The sequence below is a fragment of the Solea senegalensis genome, linkage group LG14 (assembly GCF_019176455.1).
Source record: "Solea senegalensis isolate Sse05_10M linkage group LG14, IFAPA_SoseM_1, whole genome shotgun sequence".
Lineage (NCBI taxonomy): Eukaryota > Metazoa > Chordata > Actinopteri > Pleuronectiformes > Soleidae > Solea > Solea senegalensis.
The window spans coordinates 10,241,730-10,262,347 of NC_058034.1; the positions used below are offsets into that span (position 1 = coordinate 10,241,730).

Here is a 20,618-nt window from a genome sequence, read left to right on the forward strand (position 1 = left end):
GGTGGATGAACGAGTTTGTCAGCTGGGATCCAACCCAGTGTGGCTCAGACAGGATTCTTCTCCCCAGAAACAAATTTTGGGTGCCAGATATTGTGATCAATGAATTGTGAGTCCATTTATTTATTTATTTATTTTCATTGAGTAATACTCAATAGTACTGAAATGGCTCAGCACTTTTTTTGGCACTCTTTGGTCCTTTAGTGAGAACTGACACAATATATAAAGTAATATTAATCAATTAGTCAATATTTGGATGTAAACATGTAGTTGTAGTGTTTTCAAATATAAACTCAGCAGAGAAAGTTAAGACTCCTAAACTTCTGCTCAAGGTGCCACATTTTCTCTGCTTTTTTTCCATCTTGCAGCATGGATGAAAACACGGCCCCTGAGATTCCATATGTGCATATATATTGCAATGGTCTGGTGTGGGACTCTCTACCGGCCAAAGTTGTGAGCTCCTGTAACCTTGATATTTATACCTTCCCATTCGACATACAGAATTGCACTTTCACTTTCAGCTCCTACACCCACAACGGTAAGAAAACTCAACTTTGATTTTTTTCAGTTTTCTTGGCAAGTTTGGACAAAAGCTTCAACCAGTTTTAATAAATCTAAAATAACTACTGAGTAAGATTTGTAGAAGCTATGAATGAATGATGAACTGTTCTGAAATTTTTAATTTCAGGGTTAAACAACCACTTACATGCAATGCATTGTTGTGCATTTTGTAGTTTGTTTGATATCAACACAGAGAAAAGTCTGGTGTAATGAGCAAATGTCAGTTTGAGTCAGTTATTGAAAAAGCATGTGAGACAGTTTTCTTTTCATTACAGTGATGATCTTAGAGGTTGATACCTTCCTGTGTTTGTCTCTCCTCAGGTGATGAATTGAAGCTTTCCCTGATGAAATCTGTACAGTACATGACAGAAATGTCCAAAAATGTAATGACCACGATGGGAGAATGGGAGCTGCTGAATATCACCAGCAACATGTATGATGAGAATGAGTTCAACAATGCTCTTATATTTCATGTACGTTGATGATGCCGTCTGTAAAATGCTCTAAATACACACAAATGGCATTTTACACTCAGATTGTAAAAGTACACATTTAGGTTAAAACTTATGTTATGAATTTGACTTACTGGAGTGCATAATTCTAAGATATTCAAACATTGTAATACAGCAACAGTAAATATGTGTGTCAAAATACAGTTTATCACAGAAGGTTAAAAAAGTCCACAATCTTTTGATTCGATTCCCTTCACAGATTCAAAAAACCTGAGCAGGAAATTGACAATAAAACACATTTAGGGAAAACTTAGTTATAGTTTAAGATTAAATTCTTCTTGACTTGTAGCTGTGTGATTTGATGCTTTAGCCCGCAGCTGAATGTTGACAGCATGCTCATTATCTTTTGAGTTAATAAGAGCCTTATGGTACAATAAATATTCTGCCAGCTAGTGTCCAATCGTGAATTTAAATATTATTTTATAAAGTAAATAGTGATTAATACAGTGTACTGAGTGAGCAACTATACATTTTCAATTTTCAATTTACATTTTCTGTGCAAATGGTTCCTGACAAACCTTTTTCCTTCTTCGTGCTTCTGTAGATCCGCTTGAGGCGCCGAGCCAACATGTATGTGGTGAATCTGCTGATTCCCAGCATCTTCCTCATCACCATTGACCTCTTCAGTTTCCTGCTGCCTCCACAAAGTGTGGACAGGTCCTCCTTCAAGATGACCCTCATCCTGGGCTACACCGTCTTCCTGCTCATCATGAACGACCTGCTGCCCACAACTGGACACGCTGTACCTCTCCTAAGTTAGTGGTTTTCAGAGAAAGCACATGTTTGAGTGTGTTTGGTCCTTTTAAATATAAGTATGAGCCTATAACTATATATATATATATATATATATATGAAACTAATATTAATATAACTGTGTGCAATGTGTTGACTGATATTATTTAAAAACAATACTTTTTGCTATGGTTACAATACAGTTTTCACCTCACTGAAGAATTCCTGGACGTCCAGAAATCAGCTAATAACAGATAAAGACAGTTGGACAGTCTGGGATTGGCACCATCAACTCCATGTGGAGGATGAATTTATGTAAACCTTTATTGGTGAGGGGTCCATGTCCCACCTGTCTTGTTGTTTGTTTCTTTGCTTTACATCAGATGTGTTCTTCTCTCTCTGCCTGGCTCTGATGGTTGCCAGTCTACTGGAGACAATCCTCATCACCAACCTGCTGTGCGGCTCTGTCAAAGTCTCTCCAGTTCCTCACTGGATCCAAGTGCTCGTTCTTCAGATTTTAGGTTTTCTTGTTTTCCTGCCACGCAAAGCTAAACATTCAGGTATTTATCTTATTGGTGATTAAGTACAGAGTATAAGTTTTAATTCACAGAGGGACGAGGCAATACTGAAAACTGTCTGGATTTCTTTTTTCTTTTTTTTTTTTATATATAGACATGGAGCAAAATGTTGCAGTGATAAAGCTTGACGCTGTTGAGGGACCTCCACAGGAGAAGGGGCCAGTGGTGGAGAACAGGGTCGTGCAGGAGCTGAGAAGCCTGGCTACGGACGTCCAGGCTCTCCACCTCCAGGTGGAGCAGCAGCGGCTTGATGGAAGCCAAAGCTCGGAGGATTGGATCCAGGTGGGTTTAATCATAGACCGCCTGCTGTTCGGCATCTACATCCTCTTCATATCAGTCAGCTGCATTACCATCACCATTGTCTGGCATAACTCATACAGTCAGTAAACAACTGCTTTGTGTTTTAAAAAGGTTCCATTCATGTGAATAGTGACCTGATAGTGACTCAAATGTTTCAGTTATGACCAATGTCATTTTGCTTTCTTGGAGAAACATTGCTGTAGCACATATGGTTTATTCTACACTTCTACAATGTACTGATGTTTAGCGCAACAATGGCTCATTATAATATATCTAGTCATTATTAAATTATTAGATGTGATGTGGAATTGTATTCAAAATAAATGTACTTGAACAAAATTCTGTCTGTTTTTGATTGACATTTAGTTCAAGCATAACAAATTATGAAATAGTGATCAAAGATTAAACTCCTCTCAAAAACAAACATAAATACTGATGATGCGTTCCACTGAAATGGGAACAGTACACACAGGGACTGAGGTTGAACACAGATTTTAAGAGATGTGGTCTTACTCCCTGTCTTCATAATTGGTCCCTTCTGTCTGCCACAAAGTAAAGCTGGGGAGGTGCATGTGCGTGTGTCAATGCTTGGGTGGCAGCTGAGACCACATTGGTATGATTGTTCATTTAATTAGGCTTTTCATGTGAATTATGTCTGTGAACTTAGGGGATAATTAACTATTTACATGATGGTTTAGACTGGATTGGCAATGTGATGGGATTGTGTGGAGTTGTTCATTTGAGTTGGGAACTGTTCTGGGATCTATTGTTTGCTATTCATAATTATTATAGATTTGATTATAATCTGATTTGATTAATTTTCTTTGTAAATATGGAAGTAAAAGTGAGGGAGGTAAATTCATTCAATGCACTAAATATACTAAAGATTAAAAGGATGATTCAGTCTTAAAAAATAAATCGGTTTATCTAAAATGGATCCAAAAGACACTTGTTTATATCATTTAATAAATAGCACTGTATTATTAAATGGTGTAAGTTCATTTTCACCTTTTGAGATCTATGACTTAACCTTAGTAAATCATAGATTTTGGTGTGATTTTGCATTCATTTGATTGACTCATTTCTAATAAAACTAATAACTCATTTTGTTCCTTTCTAGGTTATCAGCCTATACGTACTGTATTCAGTGATGTCAATAAAGGGATGAAAATTGTATGGAGTTGTTCAGTGGCCTCTGTTTCCCTCTATTCCTAAAAAAACCAAACATAGTTTTTTTACTTTTAATTTAAATTGGGTCAGATTAGGTTAGTGGTTGTGGCTCTACTTAAATCCCGAGAGAATTAGTGTTAATTGCAGTCTCCCACTAAGTTGCACAAACATGTATACATGTATGTTCAGAGCCAGCAGGAGCTCTCTTTGCACATGGTCACGTCGTTGGTTGTGGAGGTCGTTTGTTCGCTCAGAAACAACGAGCATGAGTCCAACTGTCGGCATCATCTCAGATTTACTCCTAATGTCAGGTAACAATTCACCTTTTTATTACTCTGAGTAATTTGTGTGTTTTATGTTCCATTCTGACGCATGTACAGCTCTGTGAATAATTAGCAGCAATCTAATAATTACTGTAGTTTATTCTGTTTAAGATCTAAGTGAGTTTTACAACACAATTACTGTCACTTTTGTGATGGAGGGGAGAAAAAAAATCATCTGTCATGTGTCATTATTAATCTGTCAGCTGTTTTAGGCAGAGAGTCAAAATACATTATGCTGGAGGACACTTTCAAGGATTTTATTCCAGTGTTGATAAACTTTAAAAGAGCAGTGACGAAATTAAACAGTTTAGAGGATTAAAAGTGGTAAAAGAGTAAAAAAAAGTAAATGCATACATTCAATAAATAAAGATAACATTTAGTTCAAACTATTCCATTCATTTTCATAAGACTCTGACCAAATATATAATAACCCCATCACACTTTTCCAAGATGCAAGGTGATCATGCTGCGTAGGAGTATTTCCACATCCAGATTGCGACAATGATGAAGCTGACCGAGATGAAGACAACTTACACGCCAAGCAACAGCTGGTCGATGACTGCACCCATCATCCTCCATTCTTTTGAGGTGTTGTTGCTCTGGAAGTGTTTGTTTATCTCAAGCTGGATGGCCATGAGACCTCTGCTCAGCCTCCTCAGTTAATCCAGTGTGGATTAGTCTAATATTTTGACTCAATCTGAATGATGCTGAGCTCTAGCAAATAATTCATGCTTTTACCAATTATGAGATTTGAAAAACATTATCAAGAGGATTCAAATTATGATTATCTAACAATTTTTTTCTGTGAAACTTAACACAGTTGGATTTTACTGCACAGTTGTTGATCATTGAGTCTCTTTGGCTGGTGGGTCAAATGTTTTCTTCATCTTTCTAACTCACTAATGTTTTCAAATCTCTTATTTTACTATTGTCATGCAGATGCAGATATAAAGCGCAGTGTGAGCCCAGGCACCAGGTCTTTTCCCCTGAGATAATGTTTGTTTCTGCCTTATGGAACTTCACTGACGTTTCACGCGTCGCCGACCTCCGCTGATTTGGCAGATTTCACAATAACGGTACCTGTTACAAAATATAGTTCTTTGCCCAGTAAAGTCTTCAATCTTACTCATCAGGGAGATCCTAATTTGTTCATGTTATGATAGATTTTCTTTACCCACTGGAGTTAAACATGGAGTTCCACAGGGTTCAGTTCTCGGACCAATTCTTTTCACCTTCCAATCCAATCCAACTTTATTTGTAAAGCACAACACCACAGTGAACCAAAGAAGCTCACAAGAGGCGATAAGAGAGCTCTAAAACAACTAAAATAAATGAAGACATAAAAACAAAACCACATTAAATGAAACATTTAATTAAATTTAATTTAATATTAACAACTTAAACAGTGTCAAAGGCCAATAAAAAGAGGTGAGTTTAAAGAAGAGATTTAAAAACAGATGGGGAAGAGGCCTGTCTGATGAGGCAGATCATTCCACCGTTTAGGGGCCACAACAGCAAACGCATGGTCCCCTTATACATGCTTCCTCTGGGTGATATTATTTAAACACAATCTAATTGTCCATTGTTATCCCGATGACACAAAGTTGTACATTTCCATGAAGTCATATGACAGCAATCAGGTTACAAAGCTCCAGGAAAGTCACACAGACTTTAGACCTGGATGACACGTAACGTTTTACTTCTTGACACTGACAAAATGGAAGTTATGGTCCTTGGTCCTAAACATTACATTACATGTCATTTAGCAGACGCTTTTATCCAAAGCGACTTACAATAAGTGAATTTCAACATTTGGGTACAAACAAGAGCTAGAAGTAAGTAAGTGCTCAAACTATTTATGCTGCAGCTGGGGTTATTTAAAGAGTCTGGGTTGGTAGACTTGGTCGAATCACAGCCGCGCCAATCACAGACGCCAGTGGACAGGAAGCAGGTAGTAGACCGCCTCTGCTTCAGAAGGACCAATCCTCAAAAGGGAATCACACAGTTGGATTTGCATGCCTGGTAGAATCACTCATGGAAACAACACAATAAATATACACTAAACGGCAGCCAGTAGCGGCCGTAACACAAACTATTATTTCCTCTCCAGGCATAAGAAACCAAGCACGGATGAAAACTTGATGTTTAATGTCATGGCATCCCAGGTAAAATAACTTTTCTTGCTGCATCTTCTGAATTTTACATATTACCTCAGCATTGGCTGTTACATACTGTAAGTGATCATGTTTTCCTGTATAATTTATCAATCAATAACAGTTTCTCATCTGTGTTCACTATAGCGACTGATTTTAATCTCCGTGGTGTGGTTTCTAATGCAAGGTAAGTGTTATTAATATAAAGCTTGTATACAAGTATTTGTATACTTTCTATCATATAATGTCTGTGAAGGCTGACATATTTAAGCTCTTGTTTATATGTTGGCTTAGGGTTAGCGAGTATAAGCTATTTTTGAATACACTTTGATAGACTTTTTTTTCCCCAGGAAGTCAAATCATGTAACCATAGCACTTTCTCAATTTTGCCAGCAGCTCCATGCAGTGCCTTCACAGTGAATTGCTCTGAGCCAAACCAACCTGCCCTTCTGAAGGCTCTGACTCCACTCTTTAACCTGAGCTCCATACGACCTGTCATGAACACATCAACATCTACCAACGTCAACATTACCTTCATCATTTATGGAATATTGGGAGTGGTAAGTTTACATCTCTATCTAAAAAAGACGTCCAAGACATCTCTATTTTACGTGTATGTTGTATTTTATATTGATGAGTAAAAATCCTTTGAGCTGCTGTCAAACACATTCTTCTAAGGATCCATGTGTTTCCCAAAACCAAATCCATGTGTTGAAATTGTTACTCTTGTCTTCCAGGATGAAAAGTCTCAACTCTTGATGATGTACCTTTGGCTCTATCACGTAAGTTGTGCATTCACCCATTTCCAGGCAGTGATGTTGTACCCGTAGAGTTGTGTGACCAAGTCTGTGTGCTGACAATGCGTGTGCACCGTTTGTTGTTTTAGAAGTGGATGAACGAGTTTATTAGCTGGGATCCAACCCAGTGCGGCTCAGACAATATTACTCTCCTCAAAAAAAAATTGTGGGTGCCAGATATTGTGATCGAGCAATTGTAAGTCTGTTTATTTATTTTCATTTTAAACAATTAGCTTTATTTTCAAATATAAACTCAGCAGAGAAAGTTAAGACTCCTAAACTTCTGCTCAAGGTGCCACATTTTCTCTGCTTTTTTCCCCCCATCTTGCAGCATGGATGAAAATGAGGCCCCTCATGTTCCATATGTGTACTTGTATAGCAATGGTTTGGTGTGGGAGTCTCGACCGGCCAAAGTTGTGAGCTCCTGTAACCTTGATATTTATACCTTCCCATTCGACATACAGAATTGCACTTTGACTTTCAACTCCTACATCCACGAGAGTAAGAAAACTCAACTTTCATTTTCTTTTTAACTGCTGAGTAAGATTAGTAGAAGCTATGAATGATGAACTGATATTAAACTGATATTATTTTCAATTTCAGGGTTGAAATTATATCTATTGCATTGTTGTGCATTTTGTTACTTTTTTATCACCACAATGATGTTTGATATCAACACAGAGAAAAGTCTGATGCAAAGTGGAAATGTCAGTTTGAGTCAGTTATTGAAAATGAATATGGGCCAGGTTTTTTCTGTTGATTACAGTGATGATCTTAGAGGTTGATACCTTCGTGTGTTTGTCCCTCCTCAGAGGAAGACCTAGATGTTTCACTGGAAACATCTGTAGAGCACATAATGGAACGCTCTAGACATTTTATGACCACAGTGGGAGAATGGGAGCTGCTGGATATCGACGCCTACAAACACAGGGACAATGATTACAATGAAGTTAGATGTCATGTACGTTGATGGGGCTGTCTGTAAAATGCTCTAAATACACAAAAATGGCATTTTAAACTCAGATTGTAAGAGTGCACATTTAGGTTAAAAACTATGTTAGGAATTTGATTTACTGGAGTGCATAATTCTAAGATATTCAAACATTGTTATACAGCAACAGTTAATGTGTCAAAATACAGTTTATCATTCGATTCCTTTCACAGATTCAAAAAACCTGAGCAGGAAATTGACAATAAAACACATTTAGGGAGAACTTAGTTATAGTTTAAGATTAAATTCTTCTAAACTTGTAGCTGTGTGATTTGATGCTTTAGCCCGCAGCTGAATGTTGACAGCATGCTCATTGTCTTTTGAGTTAATAAGAGCCTTATGGTACAATAAATATTCTGCCAGCTAGTGTCCAATTGTGAATTTAAATATTATTTTATAAAGTAAATAGTGATTAATACAGTGTACTGGTTGAGCAACAAAATATTTTCAATTTTACATTTTCTGTGCAAATTTTCTGTGCAAATGTTTCCTGACAAAACTTTTTCCTTCATCTTGCTTCTGTAGATCAGAGTGAGGCGCCGAGCGACGCTGTACGTTGTGAATCTGCTGATTCCCAGCATCTTCCTCATCACCATTGACCTCTTCAGTTTCCTGCTGCCTCCACAAAGTGTGGACAGATCCTCCTTCAAGATGACCCTCATCCTGGGCTACACCGTCTTCCTGCTCATCATGAACGACCTGCTGCCCACAACTGGACACGCTGTACCTCTCCTAAGTTAGTGGTTTTCAGAGAAAGCATATGTTTGAGTGTGTTTGGTCCTTTTAAATATAAGTATGAGCCTATAACTATATATATATGAAACTAATATTAATATAACTGTGTGCAATGTGTTGACTGATATTATTTAAAAACAATACTTTTCAGTTTTCACCTCACTGAAGAATTCCTGGACGTCCAGAAATCAGCTAATAACAGATAAAGACAGTTGGACAGTCTGGGATTGGCACCATCAACTCCATGTGGAGGATGAATTTATGTAAACCTTTATTGGTGAGGGGTCCATGTCCCACCTGTCTTGTTGTTTGTTTCTTTGCTTTACATCAGATGTGTTCTTCTCTCTCTGCCTGGCTCTGATGGTTGCCAGTCTACTGGAGACAATCCTCATCACCAACCTGCTGTGCGGCTCTGTCAAAGTCTCTCCAGTTCCTCACTGGATCCAAGTGCTCGTTCTTCAGATTTTAGGTTTTCTTGTTTTCCTGCCACGCAAAGCTAAACATTCAGGTATTTATCTTATTGGTGATTAAGTACAGAGTATAAGTTTTAATTCACAGAGGGAGGAGGCAATACTGAAAACTGTCTGGATTATTTTTTTTTTTTATATAGACGTGGAGCAAAATGTTGCAGTGATAAAGCTTGACACTGTTGAGCGACGTCCACACGAGAAGGGGCCAGTGGTGGAGAACAGGGTCGTGCAGGAGCTGAGAAGCCTGTCCACGGACCTCCGGGCTCTCCGCCTCCAGGTGGAGCAGCAGCTTGATGGGAGCCATAGCTCGGAGGATTGGATCCAGGTGGGTTTCATCATAGACCGCCTGCTGTTCGGCATCTACATCCTCTTCGTTTCAGTCAGCTTCATTACTATCATCATTGTCTGGCGTAACTCATACAGTCAGTAAACAACTGCTTTGTGTTTTAAAAAGGTTCCATTCATGTGAATAGTGACCTGATAGTGACTCAAATGTTTCAGTTATGACCAATGTCATTTTGCTTTCTTGGAGAAACATTGCTGTAGCACATATGGTTTATTCTACACTTCTACAATGTACTGATGTTTAGCGCAACAATCGCTCATTACATTATATCTAGTCGTTATTAAATTATTAGATTTGATGTGGAATTTTATTAAAAAATAAAAGTACTTGAACAAAATTCTGTCTATTTCTGATTGACATTTATTTCAAGCATAACAATAATGCCCTTCAGAAATGATGAAATAGTGATCAAAGATTCAACTCCTCTCAAAAACAAACAAATACTAATAATGCGTTCCACTGAAATGGGAACAGTACACATTACGGTACATAATCAATGTCACAAGGTATGTGGACAGGGACTGAGGTTGAACACGGATTTTAAGCGATGTGGTCTTACTGTCTTCATAATTGGTCCTTAATGTTTTGGTTGTGTTTGAATTCACTGCTGCATCAAGAGTCTGTAAAATTACATAAGGGACAGGTAACAACATATGTCTTCATGTACTTGAGGATAAGTTTCATCTAAAATCCCCACAATACATGTACACATGTATAATAAGCTGATTCTGCACTTCAAAATGATTTTCAATGTCTATTTATCTTGAAAAGTGGACAAGTTTCACCCGATTTATCTGTAACTCAGTATTTGTGAAGAAAAGCTCCGTGAGTCAAGTGTATATAAAACTCCTACATGTTATTGATTTTCATAGGATAGTCAGAAGATATGCTGCAGTTGGGATTCAAGTCACTTTAATTAATTTTTTTATTCATTTTTGATCAATGTAGTTCTCCCTGTCTCTTCTGTTCATTAACTTAACCAAAAATAAGCACATGGACCAACAACAGCAGTGTACAACAGATTCTAACTCCCAGGGGTTGATTTGTTGGGTGAGTGTTTACCAAAGGTGTTGAACAACAACTTCTAACAAAGAAATTGTTGTTCGACAAACATGAGTGTCCATATTTTTTTCACATCTGTTAATTTATATTCTTCTATTCACTAGACTTTAAAAGAATATACTTTTCTTTATATTTTATCTGGAGCAATAAAACCAGTTGTGGTTGTTAAGTCATTAGTTGACAGACTTTATTTTTTGGGTACACTTCGACTAGTTTATGTTGCACAGAAGGGAAGAATCAGGGGGTAGGTGTGGCAACTCAGCTCATCAGGGGAATCTGATCACCTGAGGAAGTTTTGATTAGGAGGATCTCTTGGGCAGGTGAGGCCCTTTTGTCTGCCACAAAGTCAAGCTGGGGTGCATGTGCATGTGCATGTGTCAATGCTTGGGTGGCAGCTGAGACCACATTGGTATGATTGTTCATTTAATTAGGCTTTTCATGTGAATTATGTCTGTGAACTTAGGGGATAATTAACTATTTACATGATGGTTTAGACTGGATTGGCAATGTGATGGGATTGTGTGGAGTTGTTCATTTGAGTTGGGAACTGTTCTGGGAACTATTGTTTGCTATTCATAATTATTATAGATTTGATTATAATCTGATTTGATTAATTTTTTTGTAAATATGGAATTAATGCCTCAGTGAGGGGGCAGCAAGCCAGTTTGCGATGCAGAGCGGAGTGGGTGGGCTGGGGTGTAGGTTTTGATGTCCTGGATGTAGGCTGGACCGGATCCGTTTGTAGCATGGAACACAAGCAATATAGTCTTAAAGCAGATGTGAGCAGCGGAGGGAGCGATGTAGTATGAGAGAACTTTGGTAAGGTGAAGACCAGTTGAGCTGCTGCATTCTGGATGAGCTGCAGAGGTCGTATGGCACATGCAGGGAGACCTGCCAGGAGAGAGTTGCAGTAGAGATGACAAGAGCCTGGACCAGAACCAGTGCCGCTTTCTGGTTTAGAAGAGGCCGTATCCTTCTGATGTTGTGCAACATGTATCTGCAAGATCTAGCTCACACCCAGGTTCCTTGCTGTATGAGAGGGAGCTGGGGGTGATCATCAGGTCTGTGGTGGGAGAGCCCTTTCCTGGAAGGAAAAGAAACTCTGTCTTGTCGAGATTGAGTTTCAAGTGATTGTCAGACATCCATTGAGAGATTGTCAGTCAGACAAGCAGAGTTCCGTTCTGCTACGTGTGTTTCGGACCGAGGAAAAGAGAAAAAGAGTTGGGTGTCATCAGCGTAGCTGTGATAGGAGAAACCATGAGAGTGAATGACAGAACCAAGAGAGTTGGTATACAGAGATAAGAGGAGAGGGCCCAGGACAGAACCCTGAGGAATCCCAGTAGTTAGAGGACAAGGTTCCAACACAGATCCTTTCCAGGTTACTCTGTATGTTCAGTTTTGAAGATAGGCTGAGAGTAGGACAGGTGCAGAGCCTGAGACACCTAGTTCCTGAAGGGAGGAGGTAAGGATCTGGTGGTTAACTGTGTCAGGTCCTAGAGGAAAACACCTCAGGGAAGCCCTACCTGAACAACCTGGATGGTATTACCATGGCCTCCAGTTCTACTGTAAGGAACCATGGAATTGTAATTGACCCTGACTTGTCATTTGACTCTCACATACAACAAGTCTGTAACTCAGCCTTCTTCCACCCTCGCAATATAACAAAAATCAGAAACATCCTGACATTCAAGGTTGCTGAAAAGCTTGTTCCTGCCTTTATTTCGTCTAGACTAGATTACTTTAACTCATTATCAGGCTTTGCTCTACAAAGTCTCTGAGGAGTCTTCGATTGGTTCAGAATGCAGCAAAACGGGTACTGATGGGAACCAGGAAAATAGATCATTTCGCTCCCTGTAAAATTTTAAATAGAATTTAAAATCCTCCTCCTCACATATCGTGATCAGGATCTGCCATATCTCAAAGACATGATTATTCCTTATCATCCAAATTGACCACTCTGGTCAGAAATTGGAAGAAAATGGAGGCCTGTTTGTGGTTCCTAGAGTCTCTAAAAGCTTTCAGCTACCCAGCTGCTCTTCTCTGGATCCAACTCCCTCTTTGGGTCCAGGAAGCAGACACTAAAACTTAAAGCTTTCCTCTTTAATAAAGCTTTATAGTTAGAGCTGGTTCAAGTGAACTCTGAACCATTCACTTCAGATCTAGAATGCTGGGGGAACAGCCATTATTACATTACATGTCATTTAGCAGACGCTTTTATCCAAAGCGACTTACAATAAGTGCATTTAAACAAATGAGAGTAAGTAAGTAAGAGTTTCAATTAAACCAAACTATGAAGTGCTAGTCATAAATGCGATGTATACGTTTATTTATTTTTTATTTTTTGTTGTCGTCGGGCATTATGCAGCCCTCTCTCTCTCTCACACCTCCTTTTTTCTCTCACTCCCCCTAGTGCACGGGTCTGCAACCTTTATGATGAAAAGAGCCATTTTTGTCCCCCTTTCGCACGAATAAAATCGATTGCCTCGATCTCAATTGTTTTTGTCAACGCCAATGCCTCATGCGGATACGATATGGAGGCTCCACAGCCACACCTAGCATCAACAAAAAAACAAACAAACAAAAACAGCTCAAAGACTCCATGGAAAGAAACAATTCAGACCACTGAAGGATTTGTGCATTAGAGCTAATTAGAGTAATGTGAAGTCTACAGTGTGGTGAGATAAGAGGTGCAATCAATGAACCGCATAATTTCCTAAATAATTTCTGTAAACAGTCGACTAACCTAATGTTAAAGCTGATGCACTTAAGGACGCTCAATAAAAGCCAGTGGCTCAGGCTGATTCCTCATTCCCACAACCTGCTCCTTTACTAGACCAGCTGTGAGTCTCCAGGTGTTTTGTGTCTTGAATAACCGACCGGAATTGACTGTCACTGTCAGGATGGCACTTTCAGAGTGGACCAGAATTTTCCTGGTAGAAGCCAAAGGTGTCCTGCATGGAGACACTTGGAATCTGGAGTTTGATCCCTCTATTCGACCCAACTCTCCAGAGCCAGGATGGAAGGAATACATCAGGACCACGAGTGCAAGGTCAGTGTACTGGACTTAAATTATCTGGACGATACAGACCGTCTATACACTCTAATGTACAGCACATATGTGATTCTCTCTTAAAGCATGGACTAAAAAAGAATTAGATCATACAAGTGAATATACATGTGTATGATGAAAAGAGAGAGAGATTAATAATGTAGTACTCAGCAGTTGTGTGAGACATTAAGACATGAGGACAGGCCTGTTAAAGGAAACATACAGATATAATTTACACCAACACTACATGACATTACTTTTGCTGTGATTTAGAAAATAAGTGTCACTTGTCATCTTAAAGGTTTCAGTGCACCCAGTGTCAAAGGATGAAGGATGTAGAGAAGGCATCTGCAACAGAGAGTGAGCTGAGCTTTGTCAATCTTCAGCTTTAGGCTGTTCTTTGTAACAGCATAAAACAAATGTTCACATTTGTTTAATGTGATTTAATTTGGTGTGATGCTTCTTGCCCTAAGCTTTTTCTGTCCATGTACACTGTACTCTAAGCTTGTACCAAAGACTCTTGAGTGGCTCCAATTGTCCACATTGTGGTGCGATCCAAGTGCAATCAATGCACTGCATAATTAGGTTAACCTAATGATCATGATCATTCAAGGACACTTGCACATTTCATTACTTGGACAGGATTCACAACTAACTATGTAGACAGTAGGTCATGGCATAAGTGTTTTGTATCATTGTAGTATTGTTGTGAATATTGTTAATGCAAATTTTGTTGAAATACCAACACCAACTTGTTTTATTTTGGTTGTTTCTTTTACTTGGGGAGTGGGGATAGTGGGCTGAGTAACTGCTACCCACTTAAAATGCTTCAAACTTTACTCATTTTGTTAGGCTTCAAAATTCCACAATTGGTTGACCTCCAGTAGGTGGGTAAGAATGTGGTGGGTAGATGGGTACGTAGAGGGCTGAAACCAGAGGACGCCTGTTTTCATTCCCTGTTATTTGCATCTGACCAACAGGTGTGACACCGATGCTGCTGTGGGCACATGCCACTATCTCCAATTCACACATTGAGCTATAGTTTTAATGTGCTTTTAATGAAAGTTACCCACTTTATTTGCCAGTGGCACTATGTATATCTTTGCTGGACTGACGTTTAGTGTTTTGTTTTGCAAGAGTTAGTTTCTCAGGTAAGTAGCAGCTGTCTTTTCTGTCTGCCATTTGTAACACAAACTATTATTTCCTCTCCAGGCATAAGAAACCAAAGACGGATAAACACTTGATGTTTAATGTCATGGCATCCCAGGTAAAATATCTTTTCTTGCTGCATATTCTGAATTTTACACATTACCTCAGCATTGGCTGTTACATACTGTAAGTGATCATGTTTTCCTGTATAATTTATCAATCTATAACAGTTTCTAAACTGTGTTCACTATAGCGACTGATTTTAATCTCCATGGTGTGGTTTCTAATGCAAGGTAAGTGTTATTAGACCAGTACCCTGTGTGCAAAAGACTTCATGGTCGCAAGTTCAACTCCACCCATGGCAGGTTGTACACAATTTGCTTGTAAGTCGCTTTGGATAAAAGTGTCTGCTAAATGACATGTAAAGTACAAAGTATGTAAAAGTATACATAAGTCAAATCATGTAACCATAGCACTTTCTCAATTTTGCCAGCAGCTCCATGCAGTGCCTTCACAGTGAATTGCTCTGAGCCAAACCAACCTGCCCTTCTGAAGGCTCTGACTCCACTCTTTAACCTGAGCTCCATACGACCTGTCATGAACACATCAACATGTACCAACGTCAACATTTCCTTGGCCATTTATGGAATATTAGGAGTGGTAAGTTTACATCTAAAAAAAAACAAGAAATCTCGATGAGGAGTTTAGGTGTATAATATATTTTATATTAATGAGTAAAAATCCTTCGGGCTGCTGTCTACAAACACATTCTTCTAAGGATCCATGTGTTGAAATTGTTACTCTTGTCTTCCAGGATGAAAAGTCTCAACTCTTGATGTCATACATTTGGCTATATTATGTAAGTTGTGCATTCACCTATTTCCAGGCAGTGATGATGTAGCAGTAGAGTTGTGTGATCAAGTGTAGCATCTGCTCTGTGCGCTGACAACAGGTTTGTTGTTTTAGAGGTGGATGAATGAGTTTGTCAGCTGGGATCCAACCCAGTGCGGCTCAGACAGGATTCTTCTCCCCAGAAACAAATTTTGGGTGCCAGATATTGTGATCAATGAACTGTGAGTCCATTTACTTATTTTCATTCAGTAATTTACTGAAATGACTCGGCACTGTAATTAAATTTTGTCAAATATTTTCAGCTTTAAATGCATACATATTTGGTACTTTAGTGACAACTGACACAACATTTACAGTAATATTGACTAATATTACTGTAAATGTTTTACTCTCAAACGGGATGAATGTATTGTTTTTACGGTTGACCTCATCATAGCATCTTATGTAAATATAGGAACTATGGAGAAAGGGATTTTTGTCCAAAATATAATTTAGTTCCAAGCAAATTGTGTGTAAACATGTAGTTTTGTTTTTAAATCTAAACCCAGCAGAGAAAATTAAGACCCCTCAACTTCTGCTAAAGGTGCCACATTTTCTCTGCTTTTTTTCCATCTTGCAGTATGGAAGATAACTCGGCCCCTGAGGTTCCATATGTGTACTTATATAGCAATGGTTTGATGTTGTATTCTCTACCGGCCAAAGCTGTGAGCTCCTGTAACCTTGATATTTATACCTTCCCATTTGACGTACAGAATTGCACTTTCACTTTCAACTCCTTCCTCCTCGTAGGTAAGAAAGCTAAACTTTAATTTCAAAGAGTTTTCTTGGCAAATTTTGAGTAAGCTTCGAGTAAGATTTGCACAGACAAGACGCTAAGAATGATTGATGAACTGTTCTGATATTATTTTTAAAACAACCACTTACATGCAATGCATTGTTGTGAATTTTGTTACTTTTTATCATCACATGTAGTGTTTGATATCAACACAGAGAAGTATAATGTAATGAGGAAATGTCAGTTTGAGTCAGTTATTGAAAATGCATGTGGGACAGTCATCATCTACCTCCACCAGAGGGTCGCGGGGGGTACTGTGCCAATCTCAGCTACATAGGGCGATAGGCGGGGTACACCCTGGACAGTTCGCCAGTCCAACGCAGGGCCACACACAGATAGAGACCAACAACCATTCACTCTCACACTCACTCCTATGGTCAATTTAGAGTGTCCAATTTACCAAATCCGCATGTGGGACAGTTTTTGTTTATTTTTCATTACAGTGATGATCTTAGAAGTTGATACCTTCCTGTGTTTATCTCTCCTCAGCGACAGAATTAAAGGTTTTCCTGGACCAATCTGTAGAGTTCATGACAGAACGCTCCAAAAATATAATAACCACAATGGGAGAATGGGAGCTGCTGGACATCACTGCCGCGCAAAAGCATGGGAAGTATTACACCGATGATCTTCGATGTCATGTACGTTGATATTACTGTCTGTAAAAGGCTCTAAATACACCCAAATGGCATTTTATACTCAGATTGTAAGAGTGCACATTTCGGTTAACATCTATGTCATGAATTTGATTTACTTGATATTTTCTGAGAAAATATCTTGAGTGAATAATTCTAAGATATTCAAACATTGTTATACTGCATAGTACACTGTATCATAGCACAGAAGGTTTAAAAAGTCCAGAATCTTTTGATTCGATTCCCTTCACAGATTCAAAAAGCGTGAGCAGGAAATTGACAATAAAATGCATTTAGGGAAAACTTAGTTATAGCTCATGATTAGTCAAATTCTGCTTCACCTGCAGCTGTGTGATTTGGTGCTTTAGCAGCTGAATGCTGACAGCATGCTCATTGTTTTTTGAGTTAATAAGAGCCTTATGGTACAATAAATATTCTGCCAGCCAGTGTCCAATCATGAATTTAAATATTTTCTTTTATTAATTAATTTATTTAGTAATTAGTGATCAATAAATTGTACTGATTGAGCAATTATGCATTTTACATTTACATTTTCATTTACATTTACATTTTCCTGACAACCTTTTTTTTGTCCTTCATCTTGTTTCTGTAGATCAGATTGAAGCGCAGAGCCACACTCTATGTTGTGAATCTGCTGATTCCCAGCATCTTCCTCATCACCATTGACCTCTTCAGTTTCCTGCTGCCTCCACAAAGTGTGGACAGGTCCTCCTTCAAGATGACCCTCATCCTGGGCTACACCGTCTTCCTGCTCATCATGAACGACCTGCTGCCCACAACTGGACACGCTGTACCTCTCCTAAGTTAGTGGTTTTCAGAGAAAGCACATGTTAGTCGTGAGCAGATAACTATGTACATATGTATGTGTATATATGTATATGTGTGTATATATGTGTGTGTGTGTGTGTGTGTGTGTATATATATGTATATATGTATGTGTGTGTGTGTATGTATGTATATATATATATATATATATATATATGTACACACACACATATACACTTTAATATATATATATATACACACACATATACACTTTAATATATGTATATATATATGTATATATATATATGTGTATATATATATATATATATATATATATATATATATAAAGATCTGTGTATCTATCTATCTATCTATCTATCTATCTATCTATCTATCTATCTATCTATCCATCCATCCATCCATAAATTACCGGTTGGAGAGTGGGTTTCACACCTTAAAGGTGCAGTATATAAAGTTTGTGTTAGTTGTGAAGTTGTGTGTCGCAGCTCAATATCTCTCACTTTTCTGTATACATGGGTCTTCTCTGTTTCCTCACACAGTCCAAAAAAGAGAAAACAAGCCAATTTGGAGATTAGGCAAAGTGGACAAAATTGACCGTGAGAGTGAATGGTGGTTTGTCTGTAAGTGGCTCTGTGATGGACTGGAGACCTGTCCAGGGTGTACCCGCCTTTTGCCCTATGTCAGCTGGGATTGGCACCATCAACTCCATGTGGAGGATGAATTTATGTAAACCTTTATTGGTGAGGGGTCCATGTCCCACCTGTCTTGTTGTTTGTTTCTTTGCTTTACATCAGATGTGTTCTTCTCTCTCTGCCTGGCTCTGATGGTTGCCAGTCTACTGGAGACAATCCTCATCACCAACCTGCTGTGCGGCTCTGTCAAAGTCTCTCCAGTTCCTCACTGGATCCAAGTGCTTGTTCTTCAGATTTTAGGTTTTCTTGTTTTCCTGCCACACAAAGCTAAACATTCAGGTATTTATCTTATTGGTGATTAAGTACAGAGTATAAGTTTTAATTCAGAGGGAGGAGGCAATACTGAAAACTGTCTGGATTTCTTTTTTTTTTATATATATAGACATGGAGCAAAGTGTTGCAGTGATAAAGCTTGACACTGTTGAGCGACGTCCACACGAGAAGGGGCCAGTGGTGGAGAACAGGGTCGTGCAGGAGCTGAGAAGCCTGGCCAGGGACCTCCGGGCTCTCCGCCTCCAGGTAGAGCAGAAGCAGCTTGATGGAAGCCAAAGCTCGGAGGATTGGATCCAGGTGGGTTTAATCATAGACCGCCTGCTGTTCGGCATCTACATCCTCTTCATATCAGTCAGCTTCATTACCATCACCATTGTCTGGCATAACTCATACAGTCAGTAAACAACTGCTTTGTGTTTTAAAAAGGTTCCATTCATGTGAATAGTGACCTGATAGTGACTCAAATGTTTCAGTTATGACCAATGTCATTTTGCTTTCTTGGAGAAACATTGCTGTAGCACATATGGTTTATTCTACACTTCTACAATGTACTGATGTTTAGTGCAACAATCGCTCATTATAATATATCTAGTCGTTATTAAATTATTAGATTAGATTTGATGTGGAATTATATTAAAAAATAAAAGTACTTGAACAAGATTTTGTCCGTTTTCGATTGACATTTATTTCAAGCATAACAATAATGCCCTTCAGAAATGATGAAATAGTGATCAATCAAAGAATCATCTCAAACCCCATCAATTCTGATAATGTGTTCCACTGAAATGGGAACAGTACACATTACGGTACACAATCCATGTCACAAATATGTGGGCCGTGGCTGAGGTCAGGCACGGATGTTAATCAATGTGGTCTTGCTCACTGTCTTCAAAAATGATCCTTAATGTTTTGAATTTGAATTCAAGTCTCTGTGTCAGAGACATAAAAGCACCGCTGCATCAGGAGTCTGTGAACTTACAAGTAAGAGGCAGGATCCTGATCTATTATGATCCTGCACTTCAAAATGATTTTCAATGTCTATTTATCTTGAAAAGTAGATTAGTTGGACCCAATTGATCTGTAACTTAGTATTTTGTGAAGACAGCTCTTACTACCACGAGACCACACACACACACACACACACTCTAACAGCCACTTCTGCCCCAATGTAAATGTTTTTATTGCTGTCTGCTGAAAGTCAAGCCGCTTTCTGCCCATGCACGGTAAGTAAAGCTCCACGAGTCAAGTGTATTGAACTCCTACATGTTATTGATTTTCACAGGATAGAAGATATCCTGCATTTAGGATTCAAGTCACTTCAATTTTTATTTATTTGTGTATTTTTTGATAAATGTAGTTCTCCCTGTCTCTTCTATTTGTTAAGTTATCCAAAAATAAGCGCATGGACCACCAACAGCAGTGTTCAACAGCTTCTAACTCCCAGATGTTGAGGTGTTAAAAAGGTGTTAAAACGGGTGAGTCATTACCTAAGGTGCTAAACAACAACTTCTTTGTGTCCATATTGTACAGTGGTGTGTTTTTCCACATCTATCTATTTCACAACAGTTTAAAAGAATATACTTTAGTTATTTGTTGTTG

General features: G+C 38.6%; 3 protein-coding genes and 1 long non-coding RNA gene across 4 annotated transcripts; all 4 read left to right on the top strand.

Moving 5' to 3' along the window:
• Position 1: 1 nt before the first annotated feature.
• LOC122780568 (5-hydroxytryptamine receptor 3A-like) lies at positions 2–2,931 on the top strand. The gene is made up of 6 exons (XM_044043623.1): positions 2–106; positions 366–535; positions 880–1,031; positions 1,615–1,825; positions 2,186–2,362; positions 2,475–2,931. The coding sequence occupies exons 1-6, from the start codon at positions 6–8 to the stop codon at positions 2,765–2,767; spliced, it is 1,104 nt and encodes a 367-aa protein (XP_043899558.1). The 5' UTR covers positions 2–5; the 3' UTR covers positions 2,768–2,931.
• Positions 2,932–6,229: 3,298 nt separating this feature from the next.
• On the top strand, positions 6,230–9,989 carry LOC122780567 (5-hydroxytryptamine receptor 3E-like). Its single transcript, XM_044043622.1, has 10 exons — positions 6,230–6,338; positions 6,474–6,513; positions 6,720–6,886; positions 7,064–7,108; positions 7,213–7,319; positions 7,455–7,624; positions 7,936–8,084; positions 8,640–8,850; positions 9,181–9,357; positions 9,460–9,989. The coding sequence occupies exons 1-10, from the start codon at positions 6,315–6,317 to the stop codon at positions 9,747–9,749; spliced, it is 1,380 nt and encodes a 459-aa protein (XP_043899557.1). The 5' UTR covers positions 6,230–6,314; the 3' UTR covers positions 9,750–9,989.
• Positions 9,990–13,544: 3,555 nt separating this feature from the next.
• On the top strand, positions 13,545–14,164 carry LOC122780570. Its single transcript, XR_006361705.1, has 2 exons — positions 13,545–13,776; positions 14,078–14,164. It is a non-coding gene; the product is annotated as an uncharacterized LOC122780570 (long non-coding RNA).
• Positions 14,165–14,994: 830 nt separating this feature from the next.
• LOC122780565 (5-hydroxytryptamine receptor 3C-like) lies at positions 14,995–19,570 on the top strand. The gene is given in 11 exon segments (XM_044043620.1): positions 14,995–15,043; positions 15,179–15,218; positions 15,419–15,655; positions 15,693–15,784; positions 15,892–15,998; positions 16,397–16,566; positions 17,102–17,248; positions 17,281–17,324; positions 17,873–18,071; positions 18,849–19,025; positions 19,129–19,570. Coding segments are annotated over 11 exon segments (1,530 nt in total). The 5' UTR covers positions 14,995–15,019; the 3' UTR covers positions 19,422–19,570.
• Positions 19,571–20,618: the final 1,048 nt, after the last annotated feature.